Here is an 18,090-nt window from a genome sequence, read left to right on the forward strand (position 1 = left end):
TTAGATACTCTAGTATTAATGAAAATGTGCTTTAGGGGTTGACAAGAAAAACATGGACAGCCAAATAAATCTGCAAATAAAGGAGATTGTTAGGATCTCATTGCAAGGTATGAGACAAGTCCCACATTGGAAGTATGAGATTTTAGAGATACAAATTAAATAATTTATTTTTACCCAATATAATTGCTAAATATTAAGAAAATTGTTGATTGTCAAAATGATGACATAGTACAAAGGAAAGAGCGTCCATGAGAGTCTAAAATGGAACAGAGCACTGCCACAGGGACATAGAACAGAACGTTGTCATGGATTGATTAGAAACACGAGTCAACACCGGAAATGTCACTGGAAGAGAGAACAAAAGTGAGGAGTAGAGAGAAAAGAACAAAGCAAGGCTGCAGAGTGAAAAGGTTTTGACTTGAGTGTCACTGGAATACTGCTGGAGATGCGTAGCTCTGCCACTCTGGTTGCAGAACAGCAGAGACAGAACTGCAGAACAGAGGGGATAAAAGCATCAGGGAAAAAACTAGGTTAGGGTTTTGATACCTTTGAAAAAGTTGGGTTTTGGCCAGCCTCTCTGAGATGGTGCTGCAGTGCGATGAAATGCCATTTTGTGGGCCACGGCCACCAGAGTGATGACAAGTGACAACACCCTCAAATGAAAACACACTATTATTGAAGTTCTGTGGTGGCCAATGGCCGCTGCCATAGGTTTAACTGTAAAAATGTCTATTGATTACCTTGGGTGACATTCTATATCTTATAGTTACTAGATTGATTCTTTGTAGTTTTCTTCAATTTAAGGAGGAGGAATTTTGCATATAAAGAGCCTTGTTTTCTTTTGTTCTTATCAGTTGACATTTTTTGGTGTTCTACTTCTTTTATATCAAGTGTTTTATATGTAAATGGGATAAATTGCATGAGGTATGTTGTAGATAATATTTGAAATCAGGCTGTTGGAGTGGTAGACAATTGAAAGGTTTCGGTTCTTTGGTACCCTTTTGGTAGATTGTGACTACAATTGTAATTAGGGTTGTACATGAATATGCAACACACTGGGAGAAACTACCTTCTTTTTGCTGTTTTTATTTTTCTTTTGGTTCTGGAACAATCTCTATATTTGAATATCTGCCTGGCACTCAGGTACAAATTTGATGACGAGAGAGTGACAAAAGAAGACAATAAACGGGCATTAGAGGAGCAATATGGTGGTGAGGAGGAGGTAATTATTGCCATTGACTGTGCCATTTTTTTTTCCATTTTGAATATTTGTCAGTTAATGACTGAATCTTTTGTGTTTTAACAGTTGCCACAGACAAATCCTGGATTTAACAACACTCCATTTAAGTTCACCAAATATTCAAATGCTTATATGCTGGTGTATATACGTGAAAGTGACAAGGACAAAATTATATGCAATGTGGATGAGAAAGACATTGCTGCACATTTAAGGGTAAGCATGAGAATCTGTTTAGGATTCCAGACGATGTAATCCAAGTTGAATACAAACATGTGAAGTTTGGCATTTGCTTCAACTTTAGACACAAATTTTGATGGCTGGTTTATTTGAGAATAGATATAGAAAAGCTTGTTGCAGCTCAGCTGTTGTAATCACCTTGATGACACTTAACAACTTATCCTTTTTCTTTTCCTCCTTGAACCTGATTTTTTTTTTTTTTCTCTAACGAGAACTGCTGCATGGTTTATGGACCAGTTGGGCCAAAATTAAGTAAAGTTTAATTTGCTGCCGTCTTCTACTTTATATATTATTGTATTATTGCTGTTACTTTATTCTGGAAATCTGGCATGATTTGGGCAATGGATTAATGCAGGAGAGGTTGAAGAAAGAGCAAGAAGAAAAAGAACACAAAAAGAAAGAAAAGGCAGAAGCTCACCTTTATACTATTATAAAGGTTCATAGTTCCTGACCCTGACTTCTTGAAGAATCAGTTGAATGTTGTTTGCCTTTTGCTTTACTTAGGTTGTGAATTAAACGATCAAATTGAGTTTGTTAATACTGATAGCATGATTCTCTTAGGTGGCAAGAGATGAAGATCTTGCAGAGCAGATTGGAAAGGATATATACTTCGATCTTGTAGATCATGACAAAGTGAGGAGTTTCCGAGTCCAAAAGCAGATGTCTTTTAACCTTTTCAAGGTATCATCCTAAGTTACACTCTTTGTGTGGTGGTCTGGTCTTGATAATACATTTTATTCACTGAAGAAATCAGAGTGGAGGGCACATTATTGTTCTGACCAAAGTTCCTTAAAATGTTCAGTAATGATATTGAAAGAAATAATATAAAATAATCAATAGTCAGAGAACTATTGATGCTGAGGCTGAAAATGCCTAGAAGATAGGAATGATATTGAGTAACAAAGTGATAATGTCATGGCATGACCCTTTTCTTACTTTTTACTGGGAATGGGGAAGGGGGGGGGTACTGTTTGTATACTTTCATCATGTCATGTAAGGCATTTAGTGGCCTATCCACCTACATAGGTATGATATCCAAAAGATTATATTTCTGCTTCATAATATATTGATCATGCCATTTCACCTTAGTACTCCAAACTGAAGTGTTGCTCTAGCTAAGGGGCTACCAAAAACCATATTTTGTTTCTTGAAATCATCAATTTGAACATAAATTTTGGCCTGTTCTTCAATATCAGGCACCATCCTTGTCATACAATCGTATAGTCCTTATTTAACTTCAAGATCAACTTAAAATCTAAGACGATAATGTAATTAAGGGTTGAGAAAATAGCCAGCAACATGCAAAGGCTTACGAAGTTGTTTGTCGCATCTATTATCAATGATATTCCATAGAGACATATAACTAAAGAATAAATAATATGGGTTAATTTTCAAATAATGAATAAAAAACTACAATTTTAATTTTAACAAAATTTGATAGATAATCAATTACCTCTTCTTGATACCAAAGGAAAAATGTTAACTTTCCCTTTCTAACCCCAAAACAAAGCAGTTTTTAGGGTTTTTTAAGCGTAAAAAGGACTTTTTATCTTTTAAAAATAAACTGACTTCCCCATTCTGCCCTGGCTAGAGTAAAAATGTTCTCTTTTTCCTTTCTACCCCTAAAATAAAGCAGTTTTTAACTTTTTTTAAGGGTAAAATAGACTTTATCTTTTAAAATAATCTGACTTCCCCTTTTTGCCCTTAAAATACTGTTTTTTAAGGATAAAATAGTCTCCTTCCCAATTTTCATAATACATCACCTAACTCATTTTTCTTATCCTTTTCTCTTATTCTAAGCTCCTTTCTGTTCGCTGTCTCTGTCTCTTATTTACAGTGAGCATGTTGTCTCATGTTTTGGGGATGGCTCCCTTCCCTTATATGTATTTTGTTTGTTTCACTCACATATTTATACTATTTTGTATGCATATATACAATTTTGTAAGATCTTACGATCTGTGTAATGATGATCTCTGACCCCTTTTTCGATCCTATGTAAGATCTTGATTCTGACTACCATGGTTGCAATAATGAAATGAGAGAAGTGAGTAAATATAGGTTGTGATTTTTCTGTCCTTTGGAATTGTTTCCTCATGGAGGGATATCTTTGTGTCAAAGTCTTCCAACATTAGATCAATGCAGTGTGCAGCACAAGTAGTCCAGTATAAGTTTCTCCTTTTCTCCATTTACATCTCTCTAGCAGCTTTATAGTTTGCTGTATTATCAGTCACAATTTGCACTATATTTTCCTTACCAACCTCTTTCACAACTTCATTAAGCATCTTAAATATTTTATCAGCTATTTTGGTGATTTGGGAAGCATCAATTGATTTCAAAAATACTGTTCCTTTGGGCTGTTTACTAAGAAGTTCTGAATGGTTCTCCTCCTTCTGTCAGTCTACCCATCTATCATTACCGTGCAGCCAACATTCTTCCAAACAGCCTTGTTCTCCAATAAGATCAATTGTCAATTTCACTTCTTTCTTCAAGTACTTAACTCTAATCTCATGATAAGAGGGTGTCTTAATCCTGCGCTGTGTTGTGCAATTAATTCACATGTAGCAGGAAATTCTTCACTTCTTGCCACATTGAAAGCTATGGCATTGTTGTAAAAAAATCTTGCAATTGCTTGACATGCATCCTTCCTTATACCCTTCTTGAATATGCTATTTATTGTGGCTTGTGGACCAACACCCCTTTTCTTGCAAAACTGTTTGATTCCAACACACTCAACTTCAGCACCTTCAGTGGCTTTTCTCTTTTCACTAATTTCCAAAGAGTGATTTTTTTAGCTATTTTTTTCATCAAGAAAGTAATAATCTCCATCATCTTATTCACATCTTCAGGAACAGATTTGCAAGGTTCAACATTTTGATTTGTTTTAGCCAAGTGGTGCTTTAAGCGATAAATACTTTCATTTAGTACCTTTTGGCAGAATTTGTACTGATCCTTCACAGTTCCTTGAACTGAAAATGCATATTTCCATCCCTCATCACCCGTACTTCCATGAACATTCCGGGGAACCAAACTATGAGGCATGCTTTAAGAGCCCACAGCAGTGGAGCTATTGGTTGCAGTAGGGAGTGATCCAGAAACCCCACCACCTGAGCTTTGACCACCAGCCATGTTTGAAGCCATTCTCACACAAGATGAAAAAAAATAGAGCAAGAAAACAACTAACAAGTCGTTGTCACCTTGTCTGTTTGGGGTTCCACAAAGAAAACAAAGTAAGATGAGAAGAATATGGCTAACAAGTAGGGTTGGGGTAGAGAAAACAAAAGTGATTGTGAAGAAGGCATGATTAAACACTGCACAGTGCACACCAAGTCGCTTTGAGGAGGTCTAGGGTTCGATGAAGAAGAAAAGAAGGATTTAGGACACCGGACTTTGTTTGCGCCTAAATACAAGTTGGGTTAGGCTTGGGTTATAAAGAATTAGGGCCGAGATCCCAGATTCATCCTGCATTTTGCTTTGCGATTTCACCGATTTTATGATCCAAATTGCAATTTCAATGAGATTATACTCTGCTCCAATTTTTGCTACAATCTGCATTGTTTGGCTGACCAAAATTGTAAAATCGTAGTGCTCCCAAGGTTATTATCAATTGGTATCTCAGAGCATTTTACCATGTCTCCCAGCTGCCAAACTAGCAGCATGGGTTGTGACACCACCATTGTAGTGTTAACCCAAAACTATATAAAGAGGATAGGGCATGTGCACAGCTGCCTGTGTGAGTGCCAAGGCTGTGAAGCATGGTGAGATGCTAGGATCTAATTGCAAGGTATGGAACTTGAGTCCCATAGCGGAAGTATGGGACTCCAATTTGGGGTTTATAAGGCCTTAGGCTCTCCAACTATAGTAATGGCTTGCTTTTGTGGTGTGGTTCTCCCAAGGTTCTTATAACCAACACCAAACCAGAAGAACTACTCAAAAATAGAAGGGTACAGGTTTACAGCCAGTTGTTTAACATTTAATGGGGAAGAGTGGTGTGAGCTCTATAAATTTGTTGTAAATCTTGCTAAAAATCATTGTAATTTCTATTTTGAATCAACTCACAGTCCTGCTTTGTTCATTTTTGATTAAAAAGTGTTATTTGGACAAAAAAGTTGTTCAGTTTTTTTGTTTAGTACAGGAGGGAAAAAAGGAGTGATAAGATGGGTGGTGTGAGGAAGAGAGATAGAAAGTGTTGAATTTACGTTTAAGCTAACTCAACCTCGAAAGCTAGCTCGTAAGCTGAGGATTACTTTAACCTTTAGAAGCTCTTATTTGGTCATATCTGTAGTTAATGTAGGATTTCAACAGAAAGAAAAATGTTGTAAAATTTTGTTTTGGGAATACTGTAACTCTTTCCAATGAATTTCAAGTTTTTCATAATATATTGTCAAATATTATATACAAGTCTAGTAATTGCCAAATTAATCAAATTGTTCCTGTGTCAAATTGTTTTTAATGTTGCATCAATCAAAAGAACTTTTTATTTGTAGACTATGTTAGCATTTGACCTTGGTTTTGTACTTTCTAATCTTAAAAACTTCTTGAAAGATTAAGTTATGAATAATACCTGCAGAAGTAAAGCTGAAGTTCTTATGTAGTTTAATGAAACTTTTAGTTTAAAAGTTGCTTTTTAACGATAGGGAGAACAGTACTCCCATAAAAGATCTTTTCGTGAAGAATCTCTTCTGATGACCTTCTATAAAAGCTCTGTTTTTAAGTTCTTTTAATTAAAAAATAGCTCCTATTATTTTAGAACTTATCTATAATTTGTTCGACCTAGCTTCTCCTTTTAATTAGAAGAGAAGCCCAAAAAGGTCCAAGCAAAATTCCACCAAATACTAGAATATGGAACTTTTTAAGTTTTATTTGGAAATTGGAATATAATTATGTGGATAACATGAATCAATGTAATATGACCTCTTTTGTAGTAGTAATAATTTAAAATGTTTTTTTATTGTAGAACATTTGTTTAAATGCTTTATTTTGTAATTTAATTTTTATGCCTGCTTCTGTATTCTGTAATATACAGGAAGAGGTTGCGAAAGAGTTTGGTATACCAGTTCAATATCAGCGGTTTTGGCTGTGGGCAAAGCGGCAAAACCATACCTATCGTCCTAATAGACCGTTGACACACATTGAGGAAGCACAATCTGTAAATTCTCATTTTCTTGAAGATTTTCCTGATTATTTTCTCCTTTGTTCCTCTTCCTTTCTTCTCCTTTTCCTACTATGACTGTTTGTTTTCTTATTTCATTAGAGAGATGATCTGTATAATTATAATCTTCTAGCACATGGTTATGCATTTTTGTACTAGCTTTGTTTCATCTCTTGTCAGCCTGTTAATTACGCAATTTTTAAGGACATATGTTTACATTTCATTCATTGTGTTTGCAATTTGGTTAATTCTTTGCAGTTGGCTTCTTTGTTTTAACTTTTCCCCATCTTTTATTAAACTCAAGAAAATGAAAAAAAAAAATAGCAACCTGTATTATCTGTATTAATTGTTTTGTTGGGCCTGTGGTTTGTATTCCTTGTTCTGGGATTACTGTGCAACATAACCTAGATCTTACAAACACAGTCCAAAGCTAAATCCAGATCCAAATAAAAGAAACAGGATTATAAATCAACCAGTTCCATTGGCCTTTTCAGTTTTGAAACTGGATTATAGAAATAACCTGATGTAAAACTGGTGGATAGTTGAAGGCCCGTGAACGTAAGTTGACAGTGGGGTCCCCCCCTTTTTTTTTTGTCAGGAAACCAGTTTTGAAACTAGACGTAATCTAGTTAAAAAGGAAAATTAATTTCGATTTCAAATCCTGTTTACATAATCAGTTTCTAATTAGATTTGGATTAGTTTTATATTTAACCCATCCATGCACACCCTTATGTTTATTGTCTGTTTTGGTGCTTAATTACATGAAATGACATATCTGATTTGAAGTTTTTCCTAATCTACTTCACTGTATTGCAGGTCGGACACTTAAGAGAAGTCTCAAACAAGGGTCACAACGCAGAATTGAAGTTGTTTTTGGAAGTGGAGCTGGGGATGGTAACATTTGTATTATGAAAGTTGAATACTAATTTAATAGCACGAGACTTTAATGTTCACTTCAAACACACTTTTGTTGAAAATCTGCATTGTTATTTAGGATTTAAATCCCATCGCCCCACCTGACAAGACGAAGGATGATATATTACTTTTCTTCAAGCTATATGATCCTGAAAAAGAGGAGCTGCGGTACTAAGTAATTTCTTGATTTTAACATATTTTGGGGAGACCTAGGTTGACTTAAGATATATTTCCCTACAATGGCAGATATGTTGGAAGGCTCTTTGTGAAGTGTACTGGCAAACCATTGGAAATCTTAACAAAGTTAAATGAAATGGCTGGTTATGATCCTGAAGAAGATATTGCCCTTTATGAGGTTGGTTTTATTGTCCATTAATTCAGTTCTAACTTCATGAAAATTTAAAGCAGCAGGTCATTGCTGTATATTTGAAATGGGAAGATTGCTTTTATATAACTAGGTGTTTTTTTGGGGTGTTGCTGGTCGTTTGAGTTGGACAAGTTAAGCTAGTCAATTCTTTATAAGCGAAAGAACTTAATTTGTTGTGTAGATAGTAATCAAATGAGTGCTACTGTTACTTAGGTTACATAAGGAGTCAAACAACTTGAACTTTGACTGTGAAATTCTGGATTTGGGATTTTGTACTACCTATATTACTGTTTCTATCTGTTTGTTTCCTTTCTTTCTTCCCATTTTGCTAAATATTACTTCTTGAGACTTTTACGTTTCATTTACTACTTTAGCTGTAAATCTTGCAAGAGATTATATTTATGTGTAACTTTACAACCAGTTTGCATTTGACTGGTGTTAATTAGCTCCTTGTGTGTTTAACCTGTGGGTGTAGATTCAGTGATGTATTTTCAATCGTGTTCTATTTCAGTGCTTTAGCCACTAAATTTACTGGTGAATGGTGATGGCATTAGTGCATGATAACAGATTTAGTGCTCTGTGTTCTATAGAAAATTAATTGGTTCCTGCATAAGTCCTACCAAAAAAGGGGAGGACCTTTAGCTGTAATGGCATCTTTTTCTGATCTTAAGTGAGATTTTTATTCTTGTGAGTTGTTGTCGAGATAGTAATCAAATGTTTTTTTTCTTTTGCAGGAAATTAAGTTTGAACCAAATGTCATGTGTGAACCTATTGACAAGAAAGTAACATTCCGAACAAGTCAGGTGAGTTACATGACATCAATAGTTGATGCACAAACTGGGTTTTTGATGCAGGTTTTGAAAGAAAATATTCCTGGTAATCTTAGAAATGGTATTACTGGTAGTGATGATTACACCGCAATGTTATCAATGGCGGATAGTAGGTCATGGCGGACAGCCAAAAAGCTGCCATAAAGTTATAGCGGATCCCATGGCAGGTTATGGCAGAATTATGGACATAATAAAATATATAAAAAAATGCTGTAGGTCATAGGAAATGAAGTAAATAAATCAATACAATTTTTGTAGCATAAGTCTCAATTCAAAGCATAATTCATTATAAAATAAAAATTCATCCATCAATTGTCAAGTCAACAAAACAAAGTGCTAAAAACAAAGATTAATTCTCTAGTCCTCTTCAATGGCAACATAATGATTAAGTAATCAAATATCTTCTTTTTCATCTACTAAGACATATCTCCCCTCTTCTCCCTTGGATTCTTAAAGATTAATTTCATATTCATCTTTTGTTTCCTCCGATATCTCTTTATCTTCTTGTTCTTCATCATCATCATTTTCAATCACCATTTTCATTTTTTCTTTTGTTGTTGAACATGACTTTATTTTGGAAAATTTTGCAGCTTTAATAATAATACCACTTGATGAATTCTTTCTTTTTATAGAATGGTGCCTAATATTTGTTCTAGGCTCTCCAGCACCGAAAGCTGGATGAGTAGTTGTCCAATTTAAAATGTCGTCATCATAAAAAACCAACATAAAAAACTAAATCATTTTTAACATCCTCATCATAAGCAACATCATCCATCTCTCTAACTAACCACTCATTACACTCATCAATGTCATTGGATGAATTACATTTTGAAGATTGCAACAATGTTTGAGTTGTTGGTTAGATTTCACATAAACCAAGTTATGAAATTTCTTCTTTGAATGAATTTGCACTGTAAGTGTAATTAAAGAGAAAGTACTTGGCATAACTATCAACATGACAGAGAAATGAGATTATGAAATTACTTGCTCAAAAACACTACAATTGCTTTCACATTTGTATGCACTACATGTCAAGCTTAAAGTTTTGATAACTAGTTGCAAATTTGGAGTTGTGGCCATACATTTTCCACCATTGAGTTATAAAACCAAAGATAAATTATAAATTGGAAGGTATTTACTGTAAATTAACTTGAAATTAAAATGCAAGTTTGTAGTAAATTATGAGGAGCAATGTTTTTTACTGTGATTTTGCAAAGTTGGATCCAAAGAGACTGCAACCACTCTTATAAATTGATAGTTCAAATAATATGTTTTGTTGCACATCCCAACTTGGTACCAACCTTTTGATTCAATCATATAACCCATTCGTAACTTCCAAATCAAACTATATTTGCGGGTTGTCATAAAAGAAGTTTGAGTTTAAAATGTTACCAGCTGTGTGTAAGGGACAATTAAGTTGGCAAGTTTATCTATTATCAATGGTCGCAAACACATTTTTGTGTTTTCTTTTATTATTTTCAAAGGATTTTAGAAAATAAAGGGGTCTATGTAACATATATTCGAGCTATACAAGACATGTATGATAGGGGTAACTACCTTTGTGATAACTTTTGGAGGTGTCTTTAAGGAGTTCCCAACAGGAATATGTTTACATCAAGGTTTTGCTTTGTGCTCTTGTTTAATCTAGTTTTAAATGTGCTTATAAATGACAAACAAGAAATTATCCCTAAGTATATGTTCTTTGCGGATGATATAGTGTTAGTTGAAAAAACAAAAGAAGACGTTAATGCTAAACTTGAGTTATGGAAGGAGATTTTAGGATCTAAGGTTTTTGCTTGAGTAGAAATAAAACAAGAGTATATGCATTGTAAGTTTAGCAAAAAAACAAGATGAAAATCATGTGTTGGAAGTTAAAGTTCGAGATGATATTACACTACACATTTCCAAATTCAGGTACTTGAGATCGATTATATAGAATGATAGAAAAATTAATAAAAATGTTACTCATAAAATACAATCTAGATGGTTAAGGTAGAGAGAGACATTAAGCGTCATTTGTGATTATAAAATATCTATCAAGTTAAAAGAAAGTTTTACCGTACTGCAATATGGCCAGCTATCTTATATATTTAGTATTGAGTGCTGAACTTTAAAGGAACAACACAAGGAGAAAGTGATAGTGGCAAAAATAAGAATGTTAAGATAGATGAGTGGTCATACAGGAAAGGATGAAATAAAAAATGATTATACACAGGAAATATTGGAGTAATACCTATAATGAAAAATATGACAAAATCATCTAATGTGGTTTGGTCACGTCCAGAGAAGACTTTTGGAAGCATTAGTGAAGATAGTTGATTGTATGACTCAGTCCAGTAAATAAGAGTCGAGAGACTTAAAAGAACCTTAGATGAAGTTATTAAATGAGACTTGATTAATAAAACTTTCAAAAATTTTTGGTTTTTGACCGAGTTCAATGGCATGTGATCCATGTAGCTAACCTCACCTAGTGGGATAAGACTTTGTGGTTGTACTTTTTAAAGACTTAATAATAACTTCTTTCGCCTTATCCATTGCTTCATGAATGTATCTCATGACTGGTATTCTTTTATCATCAGCCAAATGAAACATCCATACAAGAATCATGATTTTGAGAATTTAAATTACATAATTTCAAAATGAAGGCATTAATACAATTTTTGTTGCTTTCTTTCCTTTAATTTCCTTTAACCATTTCTACCATGGCCTCCATGTGCGTAACGGCCGCCATGGCACTGCCATCCAAAACCCATTAACACTGCCATGCTTGTGGCGTTTTGGGAAAAAACTGCCACCATTAGACACCATGGCACATCCATTTCTGACCATTTGATAACACTATTACACTGTTTGATTGACCCAATCATTCAGGGGACTGACTCACTGCCATTAGTGGCCAGGAGTAGGCTGGATTCCAGTGATCAGTAACTGGCTATTGTCAATGGACAATGCAGAGGGCAGTAGAATTTTAGTGAGTGATGTTGACGGTAGATGCCACAGTTAATGGAAGAACCCGAAAAAGCCATCAAGGTTATGGTGGATAGTGTTGTGGGTTATGGCAGTAGCAAGAAGGCTTTTAAAAATATGCAGTAGTGGTGAACAGTGGTGGATTTCAGTGATTAGTGGTGGGGACAGAAATTGCCAGACACTGTTAATTGATGGTAGTTGCATAGAGTTTCCGAGTTGTGCTCATTGTTGCTAAATGGCGGCGCCATGGTGGATTGCAGTGGCGGTTTCTAACCCCGCTGTTACACTGCTTCTGTTTTATGGCGTTTTTGCATGGTGGCGCCATGGCCGCCGTTACTACCATGCACGTAACGGTGGCCATGGCGGAAAACCTTGAAAAATGGCGGTTTGTGTGGTTTGGGCCCAAACCCGACCCAGACTAGAGGCTGACCTGTACAGGAAAACCTAAGGTAAGTCCCTTTTCACACTGAAACAATTCCCCCTCATCTCATATCTCTCTCTGATCTTTCTCATCTCTGCTCGTCTTCGACGTTGTTCTGCACTCACCTTCTCCGATCTCTGTCTTCTCCGATGTCGTTCTACACTCATCTCAGATCTCTTTCTTCTTTGATCTATTATTTGTTCTGCTGGATACCACTGTTTTGTTCTCCATCTACGTCGACTTCAACCTCCTTTTTCTGGCGACTTCAACTTCTATTTCCAGCAATTAGTCCTCCAAATGAGGGAAGGGAGCCACCCCAAACCAAAGACAGACATGGCCCACTAAAAGAGAGAGGGAGATGGATATTGGAGAAGATAGCTCGAACAGAAGTGGAGAAAGAAAAAAGGGTCAGGGAAGTAGTGTGATAACACTATTTTACCCTTAAAAAAACTTAAAACATAGGGCAAAAAGGGAAAGATAAATTTTTTTAAAAGGAAAAAATCTTTTTACTCTTATAAAATCCTAAAAACTGTGGGACAGAAAAGAAAAGTAAACATTTTGATTGGAACCCTAAACAGAATAGCAGAAGAAAAGATAAGTAAAAAAGAGATAACATAACAAAAAATTTAAAAATGTTTATTTTGTATTAAGTTATGGGTGAAGCTACTTGTGTTTTGAGTTAATTTTTTTTTCTTATAATTTCTTATTACCTATATATAATATTTTTTTATATATTTATTATAGCCGCCATAATTTTATGGCAGTTTTTTGGGTTTCCGCTATGACCCGCCATCCACCATTGATAACATTGGTTGTGCTCGAGACTGCACAAAATTGCTACTTCTGGCAATGGTATGATTGTGGTAGGTTGATGACCTGGTTAAGTATTTTTGGGCAACTTGTGTTGCAGAAATATTCCCCTGCCATGAGTGTAAAACAAACCCACCTCCCTCCTTGGGAATGAAATCATTATAATGTATATGAAATATTCCTGATAATCAGTTTTGATTGGGAGGCTTTTTGTGTGTGTGTGTGTGTGTGTAATGTTTTGCCAAACATGGCATCCACCATTGCATAAAAAATTTCCCACTATTGAAAAACAATCTGCAAACTAAATGCCCCTATTGAGTTACTGTATCTTCTGTCTGTATATTTGCAGCTGGAGGATGGAGATATCATATGCTTTCAGAAGGCTTCCTCTATGGATAGTGAGGAAAATGTCCGCTACCCAGATGTGCCATCGTATTTAGAATATGTGCATAATCGCCAGGTACTTCCATATTTGGGTTTATTTACTGCAAATTTGTTTAGTTTTTGGTAATGTGGACAGAAAGCTTCCCAAATTTTTTATTCATTCATTCAGTTTATAGCTAAATTCTTTTACTTTCTTAAATTGCGTGCCCATGCCTGTGCATATCTGTATGTGTAATTTATCATGCAAATTTCATTTTCATATTAAATAAGAGCTAAAATTGCTCATCTTTTGTTTGTGATCTTAGGTGGTTCACTTTCGATCTCTGGATAGGCCTAAGGAAGATGACTTTTTCTTGGAGATGTAAAGCCTCTTGGATACTTATTTAGCTTTTCTAATAAAGAGCAGATGTAACTATTCATATATAATAATGCTTAGCATTCTGTCCTTAGTCTTATACTTTTCCATATATTGAACTCTAGGTCAAAGCTTTATACATATGATGATGTGGTGGAGAAAGTAGCTCAGCAACTTGGTTTGGATGATCCGTCCAAAATACGCCTCACCCCACACAACTGCTACTCACAACAACCAAAACCTCAGCCTATTAAATATCGAGGGGTGGATCATTTGTCAGATATGTTAATTCATTACAATCAGGTAGTTATTGTTAAATTCATCTTAATATTTTCTTTTTCTTCTTAAAACACGATAGATCTTATTCCTTTCTTCATTGTCAGACCTCAGATATATTATACTATGAAGTCCTTGACATCCCTCTGCCAGAATTACAAGGTTTGAAAACTCTGAAAGTTGCATTTCATCATGCCACTAAGGATGAAGTGAGTATAATGACCAGATTCTCTTCCATATTTATCTAGTTTTTTCTCATAACCCTTTTCTCTGTTTCATAATTTGTTTGATCAGGTGGTTATTCATACTATCAGACTTCCAAAGCAGAGCACTGTTGGAGATGTCCTTGATGATCTTAAAACAAAGGTTAAGCATTTATTCATTAAATTGCCTACATACACAATAATACTATGGTCAATTCACAACTGCACACAATTGTCATAAGGGGTTCATCTGATGTCAAAAGGGACAAAAGCAGTGCCACTTAACTCAGCCATATTTACCTGTTTTTAGATGTTGTGACTGCAATGTTGGGATAATACCAATTTTTCTGTATAGAATTGCCAACTTCTCCTCCATTATTAATTTTTGACATGAAAGTATATTATTATAATTCTATATATCATGCTTACTTTTTACTATTCTTGATCAGGTGGAGTTATCTCATCCTGATGCTGAGCTTCGGTTGCTTGAAGTCTTCTATCACAAAATATACAAGGTATGAAGTTACATGCATTGATGTCATTTATTGTTTTACTATATTTTATTATTGGTGGGGGAAAAATTCTGGGAATTGTCATTAAATTCACTAAATTCAGTTTTCAATTATTATTGGTGCTTGTGCTATTGACTATCATACAAAACACCATTTTCTCATTGAAATATGTTTATCACTTTCTGCCCTGTGCCTGTGCAGGTCTTCCCTCCCAATGAAAAGATTGAAAATATTAATGATCAATACTGGACATTACGAGCAGAGGAGGTAGGAATCTCTTTCTGTGCGTGGGGCTAGAAATGAGGGAGATACTATTTAGTGTGTACTGAAGTATTCCTGCTTTGATTTGATCAAAGGCTATCACTGCCTGCCTTTTTCTTCTAAATATATAATTTGATACTATTTTTAGTAGTTCAATCTCTCAAAACCCTTTCATGGTTATATTCAAATCTTTCAGATTCCAGAAGAAGAGAAAAATCTTGGTCCTCATGATCGTCTAATTCATGTGTACCATTTCAATAAAGACACAGCTCAAAACCAAATGGTAAATAGTTTAATTGATTCATTTTGTATTGTAAAATTTAAAGCATTTTGATCTCTTTGATATTTCATGCTGACATTAATTGTATGACAAAAGTATTGTATTTTTGTTTTTCCTGTAAAATTCACAGCAAATTCAAAATTTTGGAGAGCCATTTTTTCTGGTTATACATGAAGGTGAAACTCTATCTGAAATTAAAGCGAGAATACAAAAGAAACTTCAAGTTCCTGACGATGAGTTTAGCAAGGTATTTTCTCATTTACCTGTGTTAATATTTTTTATGTCTGGCTTTGAGTTACTTTGTATGCTTGGTGGTTTCCTTAAGAACAAGTAGGTTAGTATGTCTGATTTCACTTAACCTATCCGTGTTTATTGTATTTCTTGTTTGGCCAGTGGAAGTTTGCTTTTCTATCACTAGGGCGTCCTGAGTACCTTCAGGATTCTGACATTGTATCTGGTCGTTTTCAGGTGCATTTATTGAAACTTGAATCTTTTTTCTTGGATATTCATCACTATTTCATTTGTTTGATTTTGTTTTTGCATTGTACTTGTTTTGGTTTCTTATGATAGAGAAGAGATGTTTATGGTGCTTGGGAGCAGTATCTTGGATTGGAGCATACTGACAATGCTCCTAAAAGATCATATGCTGTCAACCAGGTCAGTGAATTTTCTGACTAGATCAAAGATTTGTCGAAGTACAATTCAGTTGAGCGTAAAAAACTTTGTTTTGTTTACATCATTCAAAATTACATGGCTTTTATTTTCAGAATCGCCACACATTTGAGAAGCCAGTAAAGATTTATAATTAGGAAACCACTATTGATGAGTCATGAATGGAATGAGTCCGGCATAATTACATATCTATGGGCTTGTAAACATGGCAAAGATGGCTAAAGGCTACTATGTATAGGACTAATGAATCAGCAATTCAGGTGGTGTCTGCAGACTTTAAGTTAGTTATGTGGTATGTAATTCTTTCTGTCAATGGAGTAACATTGCTCTCAACACCTTGTATCTGCCAACCACAGCGCCTTGAGCTTTTTACTACTTCCGTTTTTATATGGAGGTTCTTCAAGTTGAGATCATTGATCATCATCACTGAACTGTATCAGTACATAAGTTTTTTGGATTAGTGAGTGTATACAGGGTATAGTTGGTTGACTTTTTGTCATTTTTCTTGATTGCTTCCTGATTTTGTCCAGTTAGAAGTGTTAATCTAAGGGGGAGCTGCATAATATTGTACCAGCTCTTATGTAAAAGATTTGCCAGCCTCCATACATCTCGTCAGCCTAAAATTTTCACCATTTCATATGGTTGCTTCTTCTATTCTCCCCCACCGCCCCTCCTCTCATCTAGAAAAAGTATGGACAGTACTTTAGCTATATGAAGGACTATGCGGCTGTTGACACTACTTTCTATTGGCAAAATGTTTCAAACGCCGGTGTGCAGAAGTTGTTGAACTCTAGTGAAGGGCTTTGATGAAAAAATGGAGGCAGAAGGATTAGGCTTGAATTTTAGTTTGTATTTTTCTTGCTACAGATGCTGGTGGGAAGGGAATCGGTGTTGTCATTGAGTTTGATGAGAGAAAATTCAGATACTCGAGAGAAGGGAAATGGTCAATCCTTATATCGAGTTTAATGAGAAACAATGTTTTCTGTAACGTGTATTTCATTGCGCTCATGCAGAAGGGATCATTTTTGTTGATAAAAAAGATAGTATGCGATGGATCTCACAATACTAAGTGATCTCGCGCAAATTATATGCATAAAGTTCTACTATAATTATGAATGCGCAAGGCCATGAGCAATCCAAACGTAAACAACGATTCGAGACTTCCACGCCTGACAGGTACTTAATTAGTTAATCAGTGTGAATAATAGATTAAATTATAAATTTACTCCTTATTTCACATTTTTTAGTTTGGTCTTTACAAAAATAAAATTAAATTAAACTTTACATCAGTAAATGATTTTTGATTAGTTCATAAATGACGGGATTAAAATGTAAAAAAAAAATATAAACTTATTTCTTGACTAACAGAAAGATTTTTTATTTTATAGGTTTTGTTAATTTTGTTTCTTGAAATTGAGTTTTAAGTATCTTTAAGTATCTTCATTAAATGTGTAATAAATATTTTTATTTTTATAAAATTTAACTATAATTGGTTGTTAAAACTCAGTTTTAAATGTGTGTATATATATATATATATATATATATATATATTATGATACCTTTAATTGAATGAATAAAATATTAATATCTATATTTTTATTATACATCAATCATTGTAGAATATTTTTAAAAGAATGATATAAAATTATAATAGATATAAGTTTATTGGAAGAGGTAGTATGTAGTCTTTTAAATTTTGTGAATTTTCTTTTTATAAAATCTATTATATTTTTTTATAATTGACAGAATTTGATGCTTTTTTTTTTTCATGTAAAACAATGCTGTTAATTTTACGTTAATAGATAGTAAAATTAGTAGTTTAGTTGAAAAAGATGTTGATAGCATTTAATTATTAAAATATTAAATAAAGTATAATCATTAATTTAAAAACATAATTTTTTTTCAGTTTATAAGTATTTTAGTAAGCATTTAAAAGTTAAGAGAAATACTTAGGGCACTAAATATGATGAAAGTTTTTTTAAAAGTTAAGAAGTTAAGATTTAATTTTTATTGTCAATTTTTTTTATCAAATGTTAGGCTGGCTGATAGAAAGTTGGTTTAATATTTTTATGTGATATATTATATCATTTAATTTTATAATATTTTATAATTTAAAATTGATATTTATAAATAAGTCTGAATATATTTTTAATATTTGTAAAATATTTTCCTGAACCTAAATCTTTTTTGGTGCCTCATTTCTCCATACTT

At 34.1% G+C, this 18,090-nt stretch overlaps 1 protein-coding gene across 6 annotated transcripts in view; it reads left to right on the forward strand.

Moving 5' to 3' along the window:
- LOC113857218 (ubiquitin carboxyl-terminal hydrolase 12-like) overlaps positions 1–17,129 on the forward strand; it is a 36,433-nt gene extending 19,304 nt beyond the window's left edge. For 4 of the 6 annotated variants that reach the window (XM_027489018.1, XM_027489032.1, XM_027489038.1 and 1 more), the window contains 21 exons: positions 1,144–1,222; positions 1,307–1,453; positions 1,833–1,913; positions 2,039–2,158; positions 6,501–6,623; positions 7,443–7,520; positions 7,621–7,709; positions 7,788–7,896; positions 8,643–8,711; positions 13,286–13,396; positions 13,626–13,681; positions 13,801–13,978; positions 14,059–14,160; positions 14,246–14,317; positions 14,604–14,669; positions 14,868–14,933; positions 15,124–15,210; positions 15,338–15,454; positions 15,601–15,675; positions 15,778–15,864; positions 15,975–16,905. In XM_027489018.1, the coding sequence (XP_027344819.1) occupies positions 1,144–1,222; positions 1,307–1,453; positions 1,833–1,913; positions 2,039–2,158; positions 6,501–6,623; positions 7,443–7,520; positions 7,621–7,709; positions 7,788–7,896; positions 8,643–8,711; positions 13,286–13,396; positions 13,626–13,681; positions 13,801–13,978; positions 14,059–14,160; positions 14,246–14,317; positions 14,604–14,669; positions 14,868–14,933; positions 15,124–15,210; positions 15,338–15,454; positions 15,601–15,675; positions 15,778–15,864; positions 15,975–16,016 (1,954 nt within the window). In that variant the 3' untranslated portion in view covers positions 16,017–16,905. Of the gene's footprint in view, positions 1–1,143; positions 1,223–1,306; positions 1,454–1,832; positions 1,914–2,038; positions 2,159–6,500; positions 6,624–7,442; positions 7,521–7,620; positions 7,710–7,787; positions 7,897–8,642; positions 8,712–13,285; positions 13,397–13,625; positions 13,682–13,800; positions 13,979–14,058; positions 14,161–14,245 lie in introns of all 6 variants that reach the window. The other 2 variants (XR_003503187.1, XM_027489049.1) reach the window with 2 other exon arrangements.
- The last annotated feature ends 961 nt before the right edge of the window (positions 17,130–18,090 follow it).

This window comes from Abrus precatorius, unplaced genomic scaffold (genome assembly GCF_003935025.1).
Source record: "Abrus precatorius isolate BTA unplaced genomic scaffold, Abrus_2018 Scaffold1, whole genome shotgun sequence".
Classification (NCBI taxonomy): Eukaryota; Viridiplantae; Streptophyta; class Magnoliopsida; order Fabales; family Fabaceae; genus Abrus; species Abrus precatorius.